The sequence below is a fragment of the Meleagris gallopavo genome, chromosome 22, assembly GCF_000146605.3.
Source record: "Meleagris gallopavo isolate NT-WF06-2002-E0010 breed Aviagen turkey brand Nicholas breeding stock chromosome 22, Turkey_5.1, whole genome shotgun sequence".
Classification (NCBI taxonomy): domain Eukaryota; kingdom Metazoa; phylum Chordata; class Aves; order Galliformes; family Phasianidae; genus Meleagris; species Meleagris gallopavo.
In genome coordinates, this window is record NC_015032.2 from 7,635,445 (window position 1) to 7,655,758 (window position 20,314).

The 20,314-nt window shown below is 43.4% G+C and overlaps 1 protein-coding gene across 1 annotated transcript in view; it reads left to right on the plus strand.

Annotated features, from left to right (window-relative positions):
* The window catches only part of LOC100544203 (cadherin-4), a 32,967-nt gene that overhangs the window by 6,305 nt on the left and 6,348 nt on the right, over positions 1–20,314 (plus strand). The window contains exons 2-6 of the mRNA XM_031556604.1: positions 8,257–8,442; positions 12,950–13,203; positions 15,281–15,423; positions 18,579–18,812; positions 19,591–19,824. Of these exons, the coding sequence (XP_031412464.1) occupies positions 8,257–8,442; positions 12,950–13,203; positions 15,281–15,423; positions 18,579–18,812; positions 19,591–19,824 (1,051 nt within the window). The remainder of the gene's footprint in view (positions 1–8,256; positions 8,443–12,949; positions 13,204–15,280; positions 15,424–18,578; positions 18,813–19,590; positions 19,825–20,314) is intronic.

Consider the following 20,314-nt stretch of genomic DNA (forward strand, 5'->3'; position numbering starts at 1 on the left):
AAAAAAAAAAAAGCTCTATTGGTCTCTCTCAAATTGGACACATGTACTGCTTGGTGTAAAATCAAGAATAATGCCACCTCTGCTCTCTGTATGAGAGAGTGCAATCGCAGCCAATTAAAGCTCCTGCAGCACCTGGGGGCTGCTCCCTCAGCACCATGCACTGCCTGCTCTCAGCACAGCAGTGAGCAAATCCAGGAGCCACAGCACATATCTCATAAACCTCTGCTCACCTGTAGTGTGCAGCACGGTGCTCTCCTGTCTCGTAGCGTTGCTATCAATGTGGGATGAGTGCACCTGTATCAATATGGCACATGTGTGTACCCATCACAGCGCTGTGGCAGTGCACAATAGTGTGTTTGAAGGTTTGATCCCAGTGCCCCACTTCTGCTCCCAGCACAGAGCTGGTATTGGGATGCACAGCTCAGTGCTCACCCTGGCACAGCCCTGCAGGCACGTCTCACCTCTGCCAGGTGTCCCAGCAAATACCCTTCTGCAGTGGATTATGTCATTACCTTAAAAGTACACGGCGTCTCAGGAACTGATGCAAGCCTGAGAAATTTAAATGTGTTTTGTGACTCTGTTATTGCGAGGAACTGAGATAAATCCCCTTCTGAAGTTGGCCAGCTCCTTTGGGTCGGCAGGTTTTTAATTCATCAATATTCTGTTGCCTTAAAAACAGTTGCTTCCAAGCGTTGTCATTTTAAGAGGATATATATCTGGAATTTCGTTAAGCACATTTTGGTTATGAAATCTTTAGTGACATACTGGGGAAAAAAAAGGGAGAGAGAGAGAGAGAGAGATTTAGCAAAGGATTTGGCAGTGCTGTGAGTTTTCTCTTATCAGACATTTCTAAGTGCCCAGGATGCCTTAACACCTCCCAGCTGCAGAGGGAAGGGTCAGAACACAGACTGCAGACAGAATTAACAACAGGGAGGAAGTTTTGAGAGCTTTCACATAATTTTTGTGCATCAGAGAGTTTTTCAAACTCTTCAGCCTTATCCAGGAACTTGCTTTAATTGTCAATAAAATAGCAGAGAACTAATGCTTTCCTTCCTAGGTGTACATGTATACGCAGGCTTCCTCTTTTCTTCAGCCTGATATCCTCCCATCTCTCACTGCATTCCTTTTCTACATGCTACATGCTCTTTTCCGTACTGAACAATATCCAGCTCCCCTCTCTTCCTCGTGGCAAGTCCTGTGAATCACACAGCACTTAATTTAGTCATCATTCTGTGCTCTGAATTGCTCTAAGAAGGCAGGCATGCATATTTCTATTGCTCCTGCAGTGACTCCACCAGATCCCAAGCCTGGACTCACAGGTTTGCTCTGCTTGCTTGTTTTCTGACCAGATCTCATGGGTTTTCCAGCAGCTGACAGCAGAGTTCAATGGTAGTCATTAAAAAGTAAGGAAATCCCTCCGTGTGCTAATTCCAAGACTCATCTGAAAACAACAGAGATTTCAATTGCAATGCAGAGAAGGTTTGGGTAGCATGCAGACAGGTGCTACGTGGGAATCTTGGGTCAAATCTCAATGCTGGGATTATGGCCTGCATAAAAAATCAGTTTCCATACTCTTAAAATTCTCTCTTCCCCAAATATCCATCGTTGGATCCCAAAGGCAAATGAGCAGCTTTTATATGCCTTAAAATATGAAAAAAAAATAATTAAAAGCTCATTATGTGAAATGGGCTGTTATTGAGGAAATCCTGAACCATACTTATCAGCTTAAGGGCCTTCAGTATGAAACTTTATTACCAGGGCCTGAATGGAAACATTCTCTTCTATATACACTTCACTAAGAAATACAGACTCAGATCCATGAAGTCCATTTTGCTCACTTAGGAACCAGATGCTGTCACATCATTTTTGTCAGCCTGGTTTATGTGTAAATTGGAAAAAATACGTTTTTGAGGTTGTGTTTGAAACACTGCAGTTATTTTCTACTTCGGACTTTGAAGAAAGAGAAAGAAGTATGAGGTCTGACGTTCCAACAGATGAATGAATGCCACCTGCTTTTAAAGAAGTGGATTATTTATAGTGTTTACACAAGCAGAAAATGCAGATACAAATGACCATAATGTCTCTTCAGAAGTGCACATCTCTACATGCCTCCCTGTGAGCACCAGGAGGACTGAGCTCTGGCTGCTCCTTTTGGCCTGCAGTTGCAGAAGGATCAGCAGGTCCTTCAGCTGAGGCCAACACAGTGCAGAGCTCAGGGAACAGCAGTGCAGGTTGTGCAGCTCATCCATGCACGGTGTCCACCACGCACAGGGATCACTGCCAGCATCCCCTCCTCAAGCTTTTCCCTCTCTGTAGCCCAGTGAGTATTGCAGGGCTACCTTGTAGCATGCTGATGGGGCTCAAACACTGATCTGGGTTGACCTAATGAGTTTGTCAAGTAACAGCAATTTGTGATGCTCTCAGGATCTGCCCCAACCCAAGGGCTGGGATACCTGTATTGCTACAGCTAAGGGGAAGCACAGAGCTGTCAGCTGCTGTAAAACACCGATGTATCTGTGCAAAAAATGTTCCATTATATAAATGCATATATGTATAAAGGGTTTTGGGGGGTTTTTTGTGTGTTTCTTTCTTTTAAGAATGAAGCTTTTGTAGGCACCTCCGGCTGTTTTAAAACCTATGCATTTTTTAAAAGATAGCATTACTAATTGCACCTGACAATCAAGCAGTCTGCAGAAAGGTATAAGCTACCTTTTCCTGCTGCTCATTCTGCAGGCAAGAAACAAAGGTGTGTTAGACAAGAGAGCAAATGAAATGTTCAAAGTATTCGTGTCTAAAACTTGAAAATAAAAGGCTGTGTATCAGATGGGACTTTTAACGTACACTGTTTCCATTGGCTCCTGAGATGATAAAATCTTTTATTGTTGAGTACAACAGTTGTTAAAGGTCACTGTTGCAAAGGCTTCATCATTTAGATGAGATGAGATCCCGTTTTGGATAAATTCACAATTTTTCTTCCTAACAAGGAGATAGTATCAGGATTTGAATGTACAAGAGTGCTGGGTTACAGATTAAAGGCTTTTGTGTTCTGGAAACCACACTATGCCAGATTTCATGAGTTTCAGTGAGACGTGTAAGTCCCCAAAGTCAAGTAGGTTGATTAAAGTGGTTCTTTATAGCCTTTGAAATAGAGATAAAGTACAACTTTCCTACACGGGGTTAATGTAGTTTTTTTTTTTTTCCTTGACAAGGCTATATGCCGTGCCAAGGACTTAATTTTAATCTCTTTTTAAACCTTTCATAAGAACGTTGTAAAAAGCTCCTTTGTGTTGTAATGCATTTCTATAAAATATCTGAATTTCTATGCCAACTTTGAGCCTTGTTTCATAAGACATATTTATCTGGAAAAGGCTATCTTGCAGCAGAGTAGTGTCTTGTGTCATCATTTTTGTGGCATTATTTCAGACCAGCACAGGAATGTAGCATCTGATAATGAAAAAAATTAGTGCTTATTGTCAGACGTGTAAACTTCTTGGTTTTTTAATATCCTTTCACTATTACGTGTCTTTGAACTCCTGGTGAGTACTGTACGACTCTGAACCAAGGTGAAAGCCAGACCTCTACGTTCCTTCCTCAAGGCAGAGATGCTGAAATGAATGAGGTTTTTGTCTGCTGCTTCTGAAAGAAGGGGATATTACCTAGAGCCTTACTTGCAGATCTGAGAGCTCCTCTGCACGTGTGGGGGGCATTTCAGTGACACAAACTGCTGACCATGGAGGCAGAATTTCCCCAAGTCGGTGAGCTGAGCACATGCGCTTGGCTGGATGAAGCTGAATGGCCCATGGCAAGCCATGCCTGCAGCCCAAGCAGTTGGTTTCAGAACAAGCTCTGTGACAGCTGGGCCTCACACCAGCAGAGCAGAGCTGCAAGCTGGCAGGAGTGCGTCAGGCTTTATAGACAATGTTTGGGGAAGCATTTGCCACATGGCATATAAGAATCTAAGGCAGTCAGTGTGTGCATGGGTTGGGTGTGGAGCAGACCCAAGTGAACACAGGGATGTGCGGTGCAGGGGCTGCTGCCTGGGTAATGCAGAGCTGGGCACAGTGGGCTGCTTCCAAACATCACGCAGACATCAGGGCTTAGAAGATGATCGTCATTCAGGAGGGCACCAGAGTAATTCTTTAACGAAATGGGATTAAGAAATTCGCATTTCAAAATCTGATCTGCATGCAGAATGTATCAGGTCACTTTATTCACAACGCAGAGATTCGAGCACATTCGTGGTCTCTGATGCACAGCAGCAAAGGTGGAGCAAGAACCCAGAGTTCAGTATATTGCTGTCATAGAAACTGATGGCAACCGTGCAGCGGGACAACCTGCAGACCTCGTACAGTCATCCATACAGCAAACAATAGTGGAAATTAAAGGTCGGAGAACTGATAGCAAGACTTAGGAAAACGGCAATTAGGCTTCTAGAAAGAAAAGCTAAATTACTGGCAGTAGGAGTAAGGGGAAAAAAGAAGATTATTGATCTAAATATCACATTGACAGATACACAGAGTACAGTCTAGAGGTTTTTTACACCTCTGGGCTTTCTCGGCCCCCACAATAAAAAATGCAGGCCTATAAAGATGGAATAAGAAGCAATCAATTAGGTTGGCATTTGCTTCTTTCCACGCTGCAATTGGGCAGGCACATCACAATTAATGATTTATTAGGAGATTTTTGCTTTTTTTTTTCCATTTTACATAGATGGCTGCAGCTAGACTGTAGTTGTTTATTAATTTGTGCGCATTCAAGCATCTTTGTTAAATAGCATGTGGAAAAGGTAAACATTTGGCTTGCAATGGGATTGTGTTGCATAGTATATGGAGGCAAACTCAGCCTGGCATGCAACTCTATGTGTTGGGTTCCCTGGCTGCACTTTCACATAAAAAGCTTTCACAGCTTTTTATTGAAAACAGCTAGGAAAAGGCAAGCACACTAGAAAAAAGGAATTCCATTTAGAAGAAAGCCTGAATAATTATCTCCATATTCATCTATTTCAATTGAACACCTCCCTAGGAGTGGCTGCAATGAGCTAATTGGTTTTACTCTGCTGTGCACGGCTTCACAGCCCAGACTCCAGATTTATAGCACACAGTCAAGAAGGTGTGTGAATTCATCATTTGTCCCCCCACATCAATCCCTGACTCTCCTGAGTGATATTTGTCTGCGTGTTTATATGCTGTCAAGTGCCGGATGAGACAAAAGACAAACTCTGGGATTAAACAATTTTAGTAGAATCTGATGCAACCAGAATATCAGAATGAATTATTACCTTTTCAGCAAGACATGACTTCAGACAGGCCAGCTCTAGAGGAATGAGAAAAGGACTTTTGCCAACACATGCTTTTATGGAGAGAAGGGAGAAAAAAGATAGTACAGAATTTAAGAACTTAAAAACACGCCAAGTTCAGAACAAATTCTTATCTCAGAAGGGAAGCGGAGTGTATAACAATCAGCCATAGAAGTCTTTCTGAATGGTCTCAGAAAAGCACCCTGGAAATTAAGGACTTCAAATGCAACAATTGAAAGTGAAGCTAAATGAATTACAAGGGAATACGAGTAAATGCTACATGTATAGGTCAAGCAGTGTTTTATCAATCTTATGTTTACTCTAGCAGCTCTCGTGTTGCCCATTGTTTTACCTTGTTTGAGCAGATATGCTTCTCCTTATTTGAAAATCAATTGTAATCTTATGAAAGAAAATGTACAGCAGTGGGAATGCTGTAAAGCAGCACAGTGAAAGAAAGCATTGTTCACTATCTGGAATTACTCCCAAGTAGGGAGGGAATGATGTTAAAGAAGTGTGCATAGCTCTGAGCTGCCATCGTTCCTTTCTCACATACCATATTATGTCATTTATTAATTTTATTAGAAGTAAAGACAACTGTGGGCAATGCATGTAACAGCACTTATTTACACTACTGATTGTGGGAGAGCATAAGAAGGAGGAAAGATGAGCTATGTTTTTGATTCCCAGTGGCTGCTGATCCAAAGGTTATAAAAGTTCTTCTCATCTTAGAGGTGCAGCCCTCTAATATTTGCCTCTTCACCTGCACAGCTTCAGATGGGTCCTTTGATTCTAGTGTAGTTATTGTTCTTATCAGGAAAATACGTGCCTATCTAAACATATGGACAATATCTACTCTTAGAGCTGCACAGGACTAAATCATTTCCCAGATATGCCTAGTAGATGTCAACTCCTGGATTGTTCAGTATCTGCTGAGCACGTTGAGTTTTACCCTAATGGAAAGCTTCCTGAAAGATTATGATCCTCCTTCAGGCTTTACATTGAGATGTGTTTGTGTACTCAAGATTTTTGATATACATCCTATTTTAAAAATATGCCTTATTGTAAACTATATTGCTGAAGGCCAAGAGCAAACGTTGTCATGGCTTTTAGAAAAGCTACTGTAACATCTGTTGGCAGTTGTGTGGTATTTGCCCACGTAGCCAAATCATTGGCAACACCTGGATTATGATCTGCTAAAAGTGCTAAGCAGCCTGGAAGACTGGTCCTCGTCAATGTCTTAAGTACAGTTGATAGCTTTCTCTTAATTCTGTTTGGTTTTGCATGGCATAAGCCTGGTGGTAGCAGGCAAAAACTGTGGTCCAAGGTCAGAGATTGGCAATAGATGCACAACGTGCTTAAATCCTTCGAAATTGCAACAGATTAGATCCTGTGATGTTAGCAGTGCTGTCATCTACTCGAAAAGAGTGGGAGCTCATCAGCTCGTCATTGCTGGCATGCCATACAACATTAACGTAATGTAATAGGCGATAACTAGCATGGATTTAGTAAGAGACGATCCTGCTAAAGTAATCTCCTTGAGTTCTTTTGAGCAGGTTTCAGACAAAATTGGTAATAGGAGTGTACATATGACATAATCTAATGGATTTTTCAAAAGGCTTTTGATAAATTTCCATATGATATTTCCCCTGTTTAAGCTGTGTGCGACAGAGATTTCAAATTGAGCAAGAGAATGTGTAAAGAACGAGTGAAACTGTGGGAAATAAAGAGAAAAGATCTATAACATGTGCTGGAACTAGAATCCTCTCTCAGCTTCCCACTGTTCTTCCCCACCACTCAGCATGGCTGGAAAGAGATGCCATCTGCATTCACTAATGAAAACTTGTTTAGGACAGGTGCGTACCAGAAAAGAGGGCGAAATGCCATTCAAGATACTACTAAAGAGCAAATTTAAATCTACATTAACATAGGGCAGATTGAATATTTTTGCTGGCAGTAGTGGAATAATATACAGTAAACATAAGCACACTGAAGGGCACCGATGGATGTGTATGGGTTAGTACTGAGAAGGGATTCTTGTGCTAACAAAGGAATGATTTATTATCATTTACATAACCTGGCATTTGTGCACACCAAAGGTCAGATTTTCAGAGTGCTCTGCTCCTGCAGTTTGGGGCCAGGCTTTCACTTGCAGACTCAGAGCCAGCTCCTATCATTTCTCCAGTGTTTAATTTGCCATATGTCAATCAGAGTGTTGATTTGCAAGTGCTGATAATAGGCAGTGTTGAGAGATGAGCACATTTGAAAATTTGGGAATGTGTCTTACTGGCAGCTTCTGAGCTCCAAATACTGGAAGTTTTCAGAGGCCAGGATCCCTGATCAGCCATATGATAAATCAAGGCCTGGAAAGCAGAGAGAATGCAGCTAATGCATCAGGATATGCCTGAACTGGACGTGCTCCACGAAAATCAGTGCTAAATGAGAGCATTAAGCACCAGGAAGGGCAGTGGCAAAATCACAAGAAACGCTTTAAATAATGAGACAAAATCAAATCAAGTGCACAAAAGAAAGAAATTCTCTGAAGATGCAATAAAATGCTATCACTGAAATTTGAGGGAGGCAAAATACCTTATTTTAAAGGGATGTAGTCATCATAAAAATAGCATATTTTAATCTGCCATTTTTACCTGCTGTTGACATTAACTGTCTGATTGCTCCAATGAATGAGAGCATAAGGAACATTTCTGGTTTTCCTCGAACACTTGCTGATATGTGGGCAGTGGGTGGGTGAGAGTCACTTTCCTCTCGTTTGGGCCAAAAAGTGAATCTGGGCTTCAAGGGGCTTGGGGAAATTTGAACAGCAGAAGTGAGAAAGGGACAAGTCACTCACAAGGTGGTCCTCTCCATGGGACTGAGGTCTGTGTCTGTGTGCTGCTTAAAGGGAGAGACGACATAGCCATGAGAACCAAAAGTCTGTGACTGCTCCCGTGTTTTATTTGCAGTATTCGGGGGAAGTTCCTGAGAACAGAGTGGAGGTTGTTGTTGCAAATTTGACAGTGATGGACCGGGACCAGCCTCACTCTCCCAACTGGAATGCCATCTACCGCATCATCAGCGGGGACCCCTCTGGCCACTTCACCATCCGGACAGACCCTGTCACCAATGAGGGCATGGTAACTGTGGTCAAGGTAAGTGGGAAGCCAAAGTAAAGCTGTATTTCTTACTCTTTAAGCTCACTAAGGCTGAAAGGATTGCCCAAAGACTGCAGTTATTTCATGCCTTCTCTGCCTGGGAATATGAGTGCTTCAATCTGCTGTTTCCCCACTCGCTGTGTGAGTGTCCTGAATACTTTTACTATGCCTATGATTCTGAGTTTCTCCCACTGTAAGCTCTCATAAACTCTCACATGCCAAGGGCAGCTGCCTGCATCAGAGCCTGACCTGATCCTTTTGAGCTCTGGCAATGGGGCTAGTATCAGGACTGCCCAGTCCTGCCCTGCCTGGTGCCTCGGGCAGAGGCTGCACCTTCTTCTTTCTGAGTCTGTGAATAGGGGATGGCATTTCACTGCAGGAGATCAGCCAACTGATCTGCAAGAAGTGCAGGAGAGATTTCAGGAGGAATGAATTTCCTAGTAACAGAAGGAAAGAAGAGAGATTTTCCTCTGAGTTGCTTAGTAAAAAATGGTTGCAGAAATTTTCCTTTTCCTACAATCAAGCAATAAATACACAGTGTGAATCACATCCTAAGTGAAGGCTGCTCCATGTGTTAGATCATCAGTGGATCTTGTCCAGTGATTCTGAGAAATAAGACTGTAAATTTTCACTATCTCTTCTTTCCTGTATACTTTGCCGTCAACATTAGGAGAGCCCAAACCTTCCAGGTCTTTACAAGTGTCAAATTCTGTTTCCCTTCTTGCCTCCAGAGAACGTGCCTCTATCATTCCTTGAGAGTTCACTCCCCACTCCCTGAGACCAGCAGCCCAGGCAATGAATGCTCCTGCAGTAATTACATACAGTCAGAAACTACTGGGTTCATTCATTCAGCATTCACTAAATCTCTTCCCGGAAAAGATGCCTATGGATGCTCCCACTGACTGCCACAAAAATGAAGGCATCATGAATAGGCTGCTGTGATCTGTGGGAGCTTGCACCGCACGCACTGTGCACTGCATCTGAAGTGGATAATATGTGCTGGGATGAACAAAGACTTCTGAGAAGTCTGGCCTGCTTGAACAAAAAGTTTTAATCAACTACTTACGATGGAGCACTTGTGTTTAAAGAGCAAGCTGATTAAGGAATAACTCCGTGTTGAAAAAAAAAGAGCCCCACTCCCTCATAGCTAATAAGTTGCAGTCGTTCTTAGTACTTACGGTTTGGATATTAGAAAAAAAATGACACCAGAGGAATGGCAATGAGTTAATGCTGGTAGGAGCATGTGAGCTTGCAAGCTCGTCCTGTTCTGTGGCCCTGGGCTATGCGTGTGTGTCTGCAGATGCCACTTTGCTGAAAGTTTAAGGAAGACATCATCTTACCTGCTAGATGATATTTCAGCAGGGTCCTTGTATTTATCACCCTTTATTGCTCTGTAATGACATTTGACAGCCTTATCTTGTGCAGTTCTGCTCAACCTCTTCAAGCTTAGTAGTAGCTCTAGATGCACATGTGTATGGACACGTTTATGCATTTAAGCATACCTATATGCATACGTCTATATTTTCTGCCTAAACAGAAAACGTTCCACAAAGTAAAATGGAACTATTTAACTTGTGTTCATATCGACAGTCGGTCTGAAATTCAAATACCAGCACTCTGACTGAAAGCAAGGGAGGAGCTCTTATTCTTAATCTAGTGAAGCGTCATGACTGTAGTTTAAAGCCATGTCAGAGTGAAGAGCAGGGATTTACAAGATCATTGCTGCTATGCAAAGATTTTTGCATAATGAACCATCCTTATTCAGAACACGCAAGCAAAAAGCGGGGCAGATTTGTCAAGACCCCATAGATGCTGGTGTTGACTTTCCACTGCTGTGTAACCCACAGTGATCACAATGCAAAGAACCACATGAAAATCCTATCTTGTCAAGCTGAGCTCAAAGCTTGAAATTGCACTGAATGTCTTCCGTATATAACCTTACCTTATCCTCCTGGGTGCCCTGAGTTGCTTACCCTTATCAAGCCTGCGAGGCTTTTTGGTGTATTTTCAGCAAGGAGAACGAGTGAAATTTCTTGTGATTAAATTTTCATGGTGAAGAAGGAAAGGCTCTTAGGATTCCACTTTCTTTGAAAAATTTTGTTCTTGGTTAATAAATGAATATGCTTAAAGGTTAGGGGAATGTATGAGCACCAAACTGGGTGGCCAGTTAGCACTTGTTCTTCATAGTGCAAGAGCAGGCACTTGCTAGTTTAATCCCTGGTATAAGTTGAAAACACAGGTAACAAATTAATTCAAGTAATGAACCTTTTATGTACAGACCCTACACAGCTGGATTTTTCATGTGACTCTTTAGGCTGGTTATACATAACTCCCCAGCACTGCAAGGAAAGGGGTTTGCATCTGGGCTATAGCAATCACAGACAGTGAAGAGAAGGGGATGCTTTAGAGAATCCAAACCAGAAGCCCCTTTGGAGTTCAGATGGAGCTCACTATGGCCATTCTGCAGCTGCTCTCAGCAAAGCTGCATCTGCTGCTCCAGCCGGATCACCAAAAGCATAACATTTCCTTTTTCTGTTCATGCCTGTTCCAAACCATTTCCATAACTAGACCCTAATCTTCAAAGGAAACCTTGATCAAGGAGAGAGAGTAACTTCTCACACAGCTGAGACATTGCAGAGTCTGGAGACAATCTCCAGGAGCAGCAGTGGCTGCCCTGTGGCAGCTGGCTGAGTGAAATGTTATTATAAACTCTGCATGGATCAGAGCTGTGAATTTATAATGGGGATGCTTCTGAAGCTGCAGTTATTATTTGCTTCAACAATAACATAAGGCAAGTTTGTTCTCTTTAGTTAAAAGTACCTTGAGTAAAGAGGGACACATGGCAAGCTCACGGCTTAACTCGGCTGCATTTGGGCAGGAGGTGCTCTTGAAGGAGGGGAACGTGTAGGATCTGTAGGCAGGTGTTCCAGAGACAAAAACGTGACTCTGGGACAGCCTGAGGGATGGGTGTTATGGGGTGAATCCTGTCCTGTCCCTGTGCTGTGTTTCTGCATCCTGTGCTCCCAGGAAAGAGACACAGCAGGTGAGTGAGCAGCTCAACAAATTTTAAGGAAAAAAATATAAAAAAGATTTAAAGAACCCACATCCAATAGATCTGTGTGCAGTCAATGTACGTCCAATGCACCATCAAACAAGGAACCCATTCCTGCATCAGACCCAGCAATGGGAGCTCCTGCAGGAACCAGGTGCTCCTGTCCATGACAAGGCTTGCAAACAGGCAGCACATGAAAAAGTTCAGAATGAAGGAACATGAATTATAGGTGCGTGTTGAGGAAATGTATTAGTCAAATTGTTTTGAGGCCTCAAATAGTGTTTAAATGAGAACTTTTACCATCCATCTATTTTGAATGCGGCAGAAGTCGGTGAGTCAATGCTAGTGGGTGTACTGGGAATCTTTGTGCTTCCTTTTATTTATTAAATGTTGGCTCTGTCTGTCAGGAAACCATTTAGCAGTAGGAGCATTTGCACTTCAGTTGAATAGAGATTCCACTCTTTACCTTTTGCCCCTGAAATTTGTTTCTCTGTTGTAGTCTCCTCTGATTTGATTTCTCTCCTGACTACTATATTTTAAACAGACCACGGAAGCCAGCTCTGGCTGATGTTAATCTGTATGGCTATACCAAAGTCAATGGAGCTGTGGCATTTTACACCATGCGACTCAGCACTGAGCTGTGAGCAAGAATGGTTACACTTCTACATTCATACATTGCAGCAAAGGACTGTTTAACAAGCAGAGGTGTGATCTTGCATAACTCAAGACTCCCTGGCAGATGATTAGCAACTTCCCTCATAATAATTAGTGGGATGGATAGGAAACTGTTATATTGCTGCTGTTTGGTCAGTTGTGCCAGCAAAGGCCCTTCACTCCTTCTGGCTCCTCAGACACAGCATCTTCACATGCATGTACACAGAGACCTATGACCACCCAAGAAAGATCTGTGCAAGAACACAGACTACCAACCTACAGAGCTGACCAGGCACTGTTCCTTGAGGCTGAACCTTTGCTTATGATGTTATTAAAGAGGAAAAGTGAGAGCACTTCAGGCTCGTGGATCCACACAGGCTGCCCTGGTTACTCAGTCAGCAGCTTTGAGTGCAAATAGAACAGTTCTGAGCAGGATCTGCCTGTTGCATTTACAGCAAACCCTCGGTGGGTTTGTTCATTCACTGCTAAACTAACACTGGCAGTTGCTGTTTTGGAAACTGCTTAGCATTGGAAGCAAATACAGGGCAAATCCTTTCTGGCGGCTGCAATTTTTACTTTGTTTTTTTTTAACTATTTGGCCCTCAAAATACTGGAAGGCCAAATCCTTGGTGGACAGAAGCCAGTCTGGATTTACCCCTTCAGAAGAACTGTGCTCAGAAGGAAATGAGATGAGGCAATGACTTTGATGTTATCTGTCTTCTAGATCTTGCAGCTTTCAGACAGAAGGTAGGATTTATTCCCTGCTTGGCTCTATTCTTGCTTGCTTGTTTGTTTCAGGCAGTCGACTACGAGATGAACAGAGCATTCATGCTGACAGTGATGGTATCCAACCAAGCACCCCTGGCCAGTGGAATCCAGATGTCCTTCCAGTCGACAGCAGGAGTCACCATTTCAGTTACGGATGTCAACGAAGCGCCGTACTTCCCAACAAACCACAAGCTAATCAGGCTGGAGGAAGGCGTGCCCACAGGGACGGTCCTCACGACCTTTTCAGCTGTAGATCCCGATCGCTTCATGCAGCAGGCAGTAAGGTGGGAGAGCAGGCAGAAAGGTTGGAGCTCGGGTCTGCATGGGGAATTTCAGCAGCAGCTGAAGTCTAATTCATGAGCTAACGGATGTGGTAGCAGTGAAAGACCTGGTGGGTTCTTGCAGCCTCTGTTGGGTGCTTGCAGATTTACCAGAGCTGATAAATCCCACAGAATTTTCTTTTTTGCTACCAGTCTGTAAGGACTGTGGTGTTTTTGGCAAAGCGCAAGCACTCTGTGTAACCACAGCAGAGGCCGCATAAACCTCCATCAGTGCTGACATTTTGTGTGAGGAGTGTGCAGTATTTCACCTGGCGCAGCACTGTCTGGTCTAGAGAATGATTGTTTATTCACTGCCTTGTTCTTGTTGTCTTTAGACAGGTATTGCAACTGCTAAGGAGAGAGACCCTCCAAACTAACAAGCCAGTTTTTCTTCTATTCATTTTGAAATATTGGCCTTTGAAGGGCCTTTGTTTCCCTGACATGCGTAGCAAGGTTGGTTCTTTAGAGGAGAGAGCAGTTTGTTTGTGGCTGAATGCTTTCATCCCCAGAAACAACATCTGCCATTTTTTAGGGAGGACTGGCTCTGCTGAGCCCTTCATGTGGTCACACAGTGCCTGTGCAGAGTTTCTAAGGCTTACTGTAAATAAGAACATCGAAAGTACTTTTCCCTGGGGCTCCCAGGTCACACATTCTGTGAATATCAGAGCACTTTGCTTCCCAGCGCAGGTACAATCTCTCTTACTGCCTTTTCTTCAGGGTAGCCTGATGCCAATGAAGCAGTGGGGTGTTGTTACGGTCCTGTAGCCATGCAAAGGTATCTTTTCTTCCTTCACCACTGACAATGGTAAATTAGGAAAAAAGATACCCTAAAAGCTAAGCTTATGAATCCATGGTGAGCAGTTCTCAGAGAGCTGATCCAGCTGCTGTAGCCTTGCACAATGTTTTCAAAGCCTGTCTCCAAATAGTCTTTAATAAAGTGAGGTTTTATAAATATGAGATAAGAAAGCGGGAGCATCTCCATGCAGGCACAGCTTGGCATGGCCGATGTCACACCTCAGGTTATCCTCATTAGCCACAGACACATTCACAAGGCCAGGCTGGATCCCTGGTCATTTAGCTGTGCAAGGGCAAGAGACTCACAGCGATGATATTAAAAAGAAATGAAAACATCCCAAAGGGTCTAGCTCCATAAAATGTAATTCTTTCCTTTGGCAGGGGCTTGTGAAACTGTGGCGTTGCTTTTCTGCTCACATGGATTCACACAGCTCAAGTTTTGCTTTGAGTTTCAGCTTCAGGCAGCCCATTTCTGGAAAGGAATATTCACTAGCAGCCAGAAGTTCTCCTGTTTGTGTATTTCAAGACACACACAAAAAAAAAAATTGATATCAAACTGTCAGCAGGTCTGAGCTCCCCATGAAATAAGCTCAGCTTTTGTTTGCTCATTTTGGTGTTTTATAGCATGGCCATTTATTAGCTTACAGTTTAACCACAACTCAAGCTCTATAAAACAGAGGCAGAAATCTGTAGCCAGGAAAAGAATAGAAGCAAGAAAACAAGCAGGTGAAAAAGTCTGGAGAACATGGAAAACCTTTGCCCAGAGCAAACCATGTTCATGGCTGGCCGTATAAGGCCTGAACAGACTGGGGATGAGTTGACTAATACTCAGGAACCTGCCCGAGCATGAGCTAGTTTAGGAAGGGCAACATAACAGGAGAGAGCAGAAATCTGCCCCTAGATCAGGCATACGTAGGCAGTGGTCATTGCATACCTCATTTCCTCTTGGCTGCAGAATTCTTGGGCTAAGGTGCTCCCAGTTGCAGAAAGCTGACATGTAAATGGCACTTAATAGGGGGGGGGGGAAAGAAAGAAAAAAAAACCTTAAAAAGGAAAGAAAAAGAAAAATTGAATAATTGTAGAGGTCAAAAACCAGCTACTCAATTAGTATTTTGTTTGTAAACAAAACCGCTTATCCAAAGGTCCTTTGAATCATGGGTCAGGAGTCCAGAAAAACCTTATTTCAAGCAATATTAAGGATATGTCAGTGAAAAGACTGCCATGTATTTATTTCCTTTCTCTGTAGATACTCTAAGCTGTCAGATCCTGCAAACTGGCTGAACATTAATGCCACAAATGGTCAGATCACTACTGCTGCTGTCCTTGATCGAGAGTCAGACTACATTAAGAATAATGTCTACGAGGCCACATTCTTGGCGGCTGACAATGGTGAGCCCAGGCTTCACATTGTTCATGCTTCAATAAGACTCTAATGTGATGCATTAAGAGAAATGATGCCCTGACAGAGTTGTCAGTATAAGTTATCTTTTTCCCAGGTTTTTATGGTCAAAAATGTGAAAGTGGGATGGGAAATTGCTGGAGTAAATTAAATGTGCACAGTATACAGAGAGTGTTATTAAGGGAAAGGGAGGGCAAATGGAAAATCGATTTGGGGAGTTCACTGTAGCGGTGTAGCCTGAACTTAAAAAAATATCAAAGGGATGTGATCTCCAAGGGCTGCTGAACACACCGGTCCTGGTAATTGTCCCAAAGGCACTGATCAGAGCATCCAGGAAGCCTTCCATCAGGAAACCAGAAATAATTGCAGGGGATGGCAGGAGGGTATTAAAACTCAATTGAATTGCGATGGCCTTCATGAAAGGTGTCTGTCCGTCATCAGAGCTAATCTCTGTCCGTTATGATTTCTGAGATGACCAGCCACCATCAGAGCATCTGGATCCTGGTGCACTTTATTATCAAAGTTACTGAAGCCAGCACAGATCTTCTCACAGAGAAATCAAGGCTTGCCCTCCTCTACTCATTAAAGATCACACGGTGCTTTCAGCCAAATGAGCGCTGTGAACCTCAGTGCCAGACTCACTCTAGGTCAGCTCCGTTGCTGCTGCTGCAGCTTCCCTGGGCAAGCAAAAGTCTTCTTCCCCTCTCCCACCCTCACCTTCCCCCTGTGGGGTGCTGGATGCTCGCATCAAACCCGACCAACACTTGAGCAACAGAATTCAGTTGAGACTTGGTATATTGCTTAGACACAGTAGGTGCTCTCAGGATGATTTCTGCATTAACTCTTCTTGTCCTTTAGGCTGAACAGTGCCATGTCTGTCATAAGTAGATATGGTGATGCTTGCAGGGCTAAGGAAAACTTGTTTGCTGCGGGTTTTCCAGTTTCACTTCAGTCATTGGGTCATAGGAACAAGGCAGACTTGAAGAGTTTGAATGCTAACCAGAAATACCATGCAGCCAATTTTGCCCCTGCTTTGTGCCATCAGTGGTAGGGCCACCTGCACTGACACATCCCAAGCTTCCCCTCTGTGAAGGCAGCCAGGGCAGTAAAATCCAAAACAGCCCAAGGAGTTCTAGCAGCATTTATCTGCAAGATTCCCAGGGCAAAATGAGTCAAATGAGCTGGCTAAGGCTATACTCAGAAGCAGTGGTACAGCATGAACCCATCAAACTAATCCTCTCCATCTGACCTTGCAAATCCAGGGCACTTAGTACAACATGATCTGAAGTTAACCCCTTCTCTTGGCTTTGGTGCTGATGCTGCAATGCATCAGAACCTCCACATCCATCATTCAGCAGCTCAGAAAGTGAGGATCTGGATAAATCTCTCTATTCTGAAAAATTAATCTATCACTGGTCTATTGCAGATGTTAAAACACACATAAAGCAACATCTTATTTAAAATTCTGTCTAGAGTGCTTAGGATAACATCAAAATTTTCATCTAGACTAATAGACTCTTCATATTTCCCCCAAGTTCCACCTTCTCTGATATCATGTACTCATCAATAAAAGCCTCTGGGTTGGGGTTTTTTGGTGGGGATTTCTCTTTCTTTCTTGAAGTAGCAGCATCTCATTTCCTTAATTTCTTGTTGCTATTTTCAATATATTATAAAGAAGTAGTTTAGCCAAATACTCCTTGGAATACAGCAGTTAAATGTAGATGCAGCAGTTGCACGTTCCCCTCTTTTTCTTTTTCTTTTTTTTTAATACTCTTATTGCTATTTCAATCTTAACTTGAGCAATGGATCCATTTCTCCACTGAAGTCAGTTGTGCTGTACTAGTTTACATCTCCTGGGTGTAAAGTCTGAGGATCCCTTGTAGAGCATCACCTGCTCTTGGCACCCCTCTGCTTTCTCCACATATGACTGCTGAAATTGTATGAAATTTTGCATGGTTTGCAATACTCAGATATGAAAATTTCAATTTCCATTTTTCCTGAGCCTACTGCTAAACTGCACTCAGGTGCACAAAGAACCAAAAATACCAGGAACCTGAACACAGTAATACCCCAATACCCACAAAAAAATTGCATTTGTACATGAAGCAATTGCGGATTATTTCAGTTACTCCAGAGTTTAAGGTTCCCTTAAAAAAAAGAAGCAGAAATGGGAAAGAATATAGGCAGGAAAGCCCATGGAAGCAACACCTGAAATGCTAGTGAGGGGAAGGTTTGTGTAGCTTTGTATCCAGAATGTAAACTTAATAAAGAATTGCTGAAGCAAAGCTACCTGAGAAGGGAAGCAGCAGGCAAGCCTGAACAGAGCTGTTGGATGTGTGCATGGGGGGAGAAATTAAAAATACCATGCTGTATGTGGGGAAGCTGGGCATTACTTTGTGTAGCTGGGTCACAGTCAGACAAACATGGCTCATCATCAGCAAGAGGCTGGAGGACCAAGGCTGCTGTACTGTGGCACCCCTGATGGCTGCGACAAATGGGGAGAGGCTGAAGAACTGTATGTTGGGACATATTGTTGCTGCCATGAATTAGGAGCAGCCCCTTGCATTTGGTGATGATTGGCTCTCACTGTAGACTTTGAGCAAGGACCCTTCACTCAAGCTTGGACTGACTGTGGAATGGGTTATAGAGTTGGGCTTTCTTTGGAGCAATGTAATAGTCTACAAATCTACAGACTGGCTAGCTGGTGCTACAGTAAATGCTAACCAAAGGATTACTCCATTTATTTATTTTTTCCTTCCAAGCCCTTTTCTTCCTCCTTTTAGCTATCTTTTCAGATGGTTTTTCCTCTTCAGAACAGCAGTTACCAGAATTTGTACTAACAGCCTGGCATCACCTCCTTGTATTTTTAGAATTTGACTAAAGACATTGCTGTAGGCTACAAATCTGCAGAGCTGAACCTCCACATTCTGCAGGAGTGAAAAACAGCACCATTATGAGGCTTGGGGAAGTTTTAATAATGCCTCTTAAAGCAAGGGACCGTGAATGTGCAGTATGTCCCTAGTAAGGTCCAAGAAGGGAGGGAGAAAATCCTGGTTTATTGAAATTGGGAGGCAGAGTGGGGATGGTCCACAGTATCATATCTTCTGCTTCCCAAGTGATGGGCATCGGTTCTTGTTCTGTTCAGGTATACCCCCAGCCAGCGGCACTGGCACTCTGCAGATCTACCTAATCGACATCAACGATAATGCTCCTGAGCTCCTGCCAAAGGAAGCACAGATCTGTGAAAAGCCGAACCTGAATGTCATCAATATAACAGCCGCAGATGCTGACATCGATCCAAACGTTGGGCCCTTTGTCTTTGAGCTGCCAAGTGTGCCATCTGCGGTGAGAAAGAACTGGACCATAACACGACTGAATGGTAAATGGGGCAGGCAATCCTAAGGACATTTGGACTCTGATTCACTAATGAGGCCACGTGCAGTTTCAAACTTCCAAACTTTCCGACTTTTTTATCTGATTTTTATTTTTTAAAGCACATTATGGCTGACATTATAGACAAGATAGTTAATCAGAAATGATTTGTATCAGACCTGCGGCATAACTCTAAGAGCCTTGGCACTTGGCTTTTTTTAATGCAGTTCATAATTATGAATGGTTATCAGTACTGAACAGAGTATAAATCATCCATAATGGCCAAGGGGAAAAAAGCTATTATCAGTCTTCCTTATGTTCCAGTGTAATTGTCATAAGCCACAATCAGGATCAATGTTCATTTCTCTGACCATAATAGCATAAAGGAAGCCTTTTAATTTACCATAGAACCAGGAGGGCTAGGTAAGTGTGAAGATTACCAGTATGTGAAGGATTTTTATATTGCAGCATGCAACCACAATTGGCCCTAATTGCTCCTCTGATTAGTAGTAGTTTCAGCAGAGGACTGAAAATATCATGGAGCCCAAAGGCTGGTTTTGCCTTCATAGCTGGTCCCTATCACTGAGAGGCCTTTGCCTGTGTCGTTTGAGGCTCAGGCCCACAGCTCTGGAACCCAATGGGAGGGAACTTGAGAAGGATTAACACAACTGAGCAAGTCAGGGATGGGGTTTGGGCTTCCCAAATCCCCCAAAGAGGGTGGGCATGGCTTTGTGAACCACGGCTGTCCGTGTCTACCACACATTTGTCTGCCTCGGTCGCTCCAGGTGATTACGCCCAGCTTAGTTTACGGATCATGTACCTGGAAGCCGGTGTGTACGATGTGCCAATCATCGTGACGGACTCAGGAAACCCCCCCTTGTACAACACATCCATCATCAAAGTGAAGGTGTGCCCATGTGATGAGAACGGTGACTGTACCACCATTGGGGCGGTGGCTGCTGCAGGACTGGGTACGGGAGCCATCATCGCCATCCTGATCTGCATCATTATCTTACTAAGTGAGTACCGCAGGGGGTGACACCACCGAGGGATGTCACGTTTCCCACCAAGCTCCCGTTTGTCTCATTAAATGCTTTATTTCCTAATGAGCCATACGAGTTCTGTGCAAAGGACTGAGCCGTGAGCTTTGGGCTGTGGGTGGTGACTGGCGTGTGTGCCAAATCTTCTTTACTGCAATGTCAGCAGGACAAGCATGGGCTGCACACTTCAGACGTTCCTTTTTAAGGCTTCCAGTAGCTTTACAAATACTCATTACATCTGACAACATCCTGTAGGTGAGTATGATATGATTCTCCGTGTTTTGCAGAAAAGTTGTTGGATGACTTGTCTCAAATCCTATAGCAGAGTGCTCCACAGCTCTGGGGTCACTGCCTGTCCCTGTGTGGCTGTGGATGTACTGGTTCCCAGTTCCCGATGCACTGGTTATGAGAGTCTATCTGGCCCTTGACAGAGCCAGTGCACAGCTGCAATTCGCAATCCAAAGAGAAA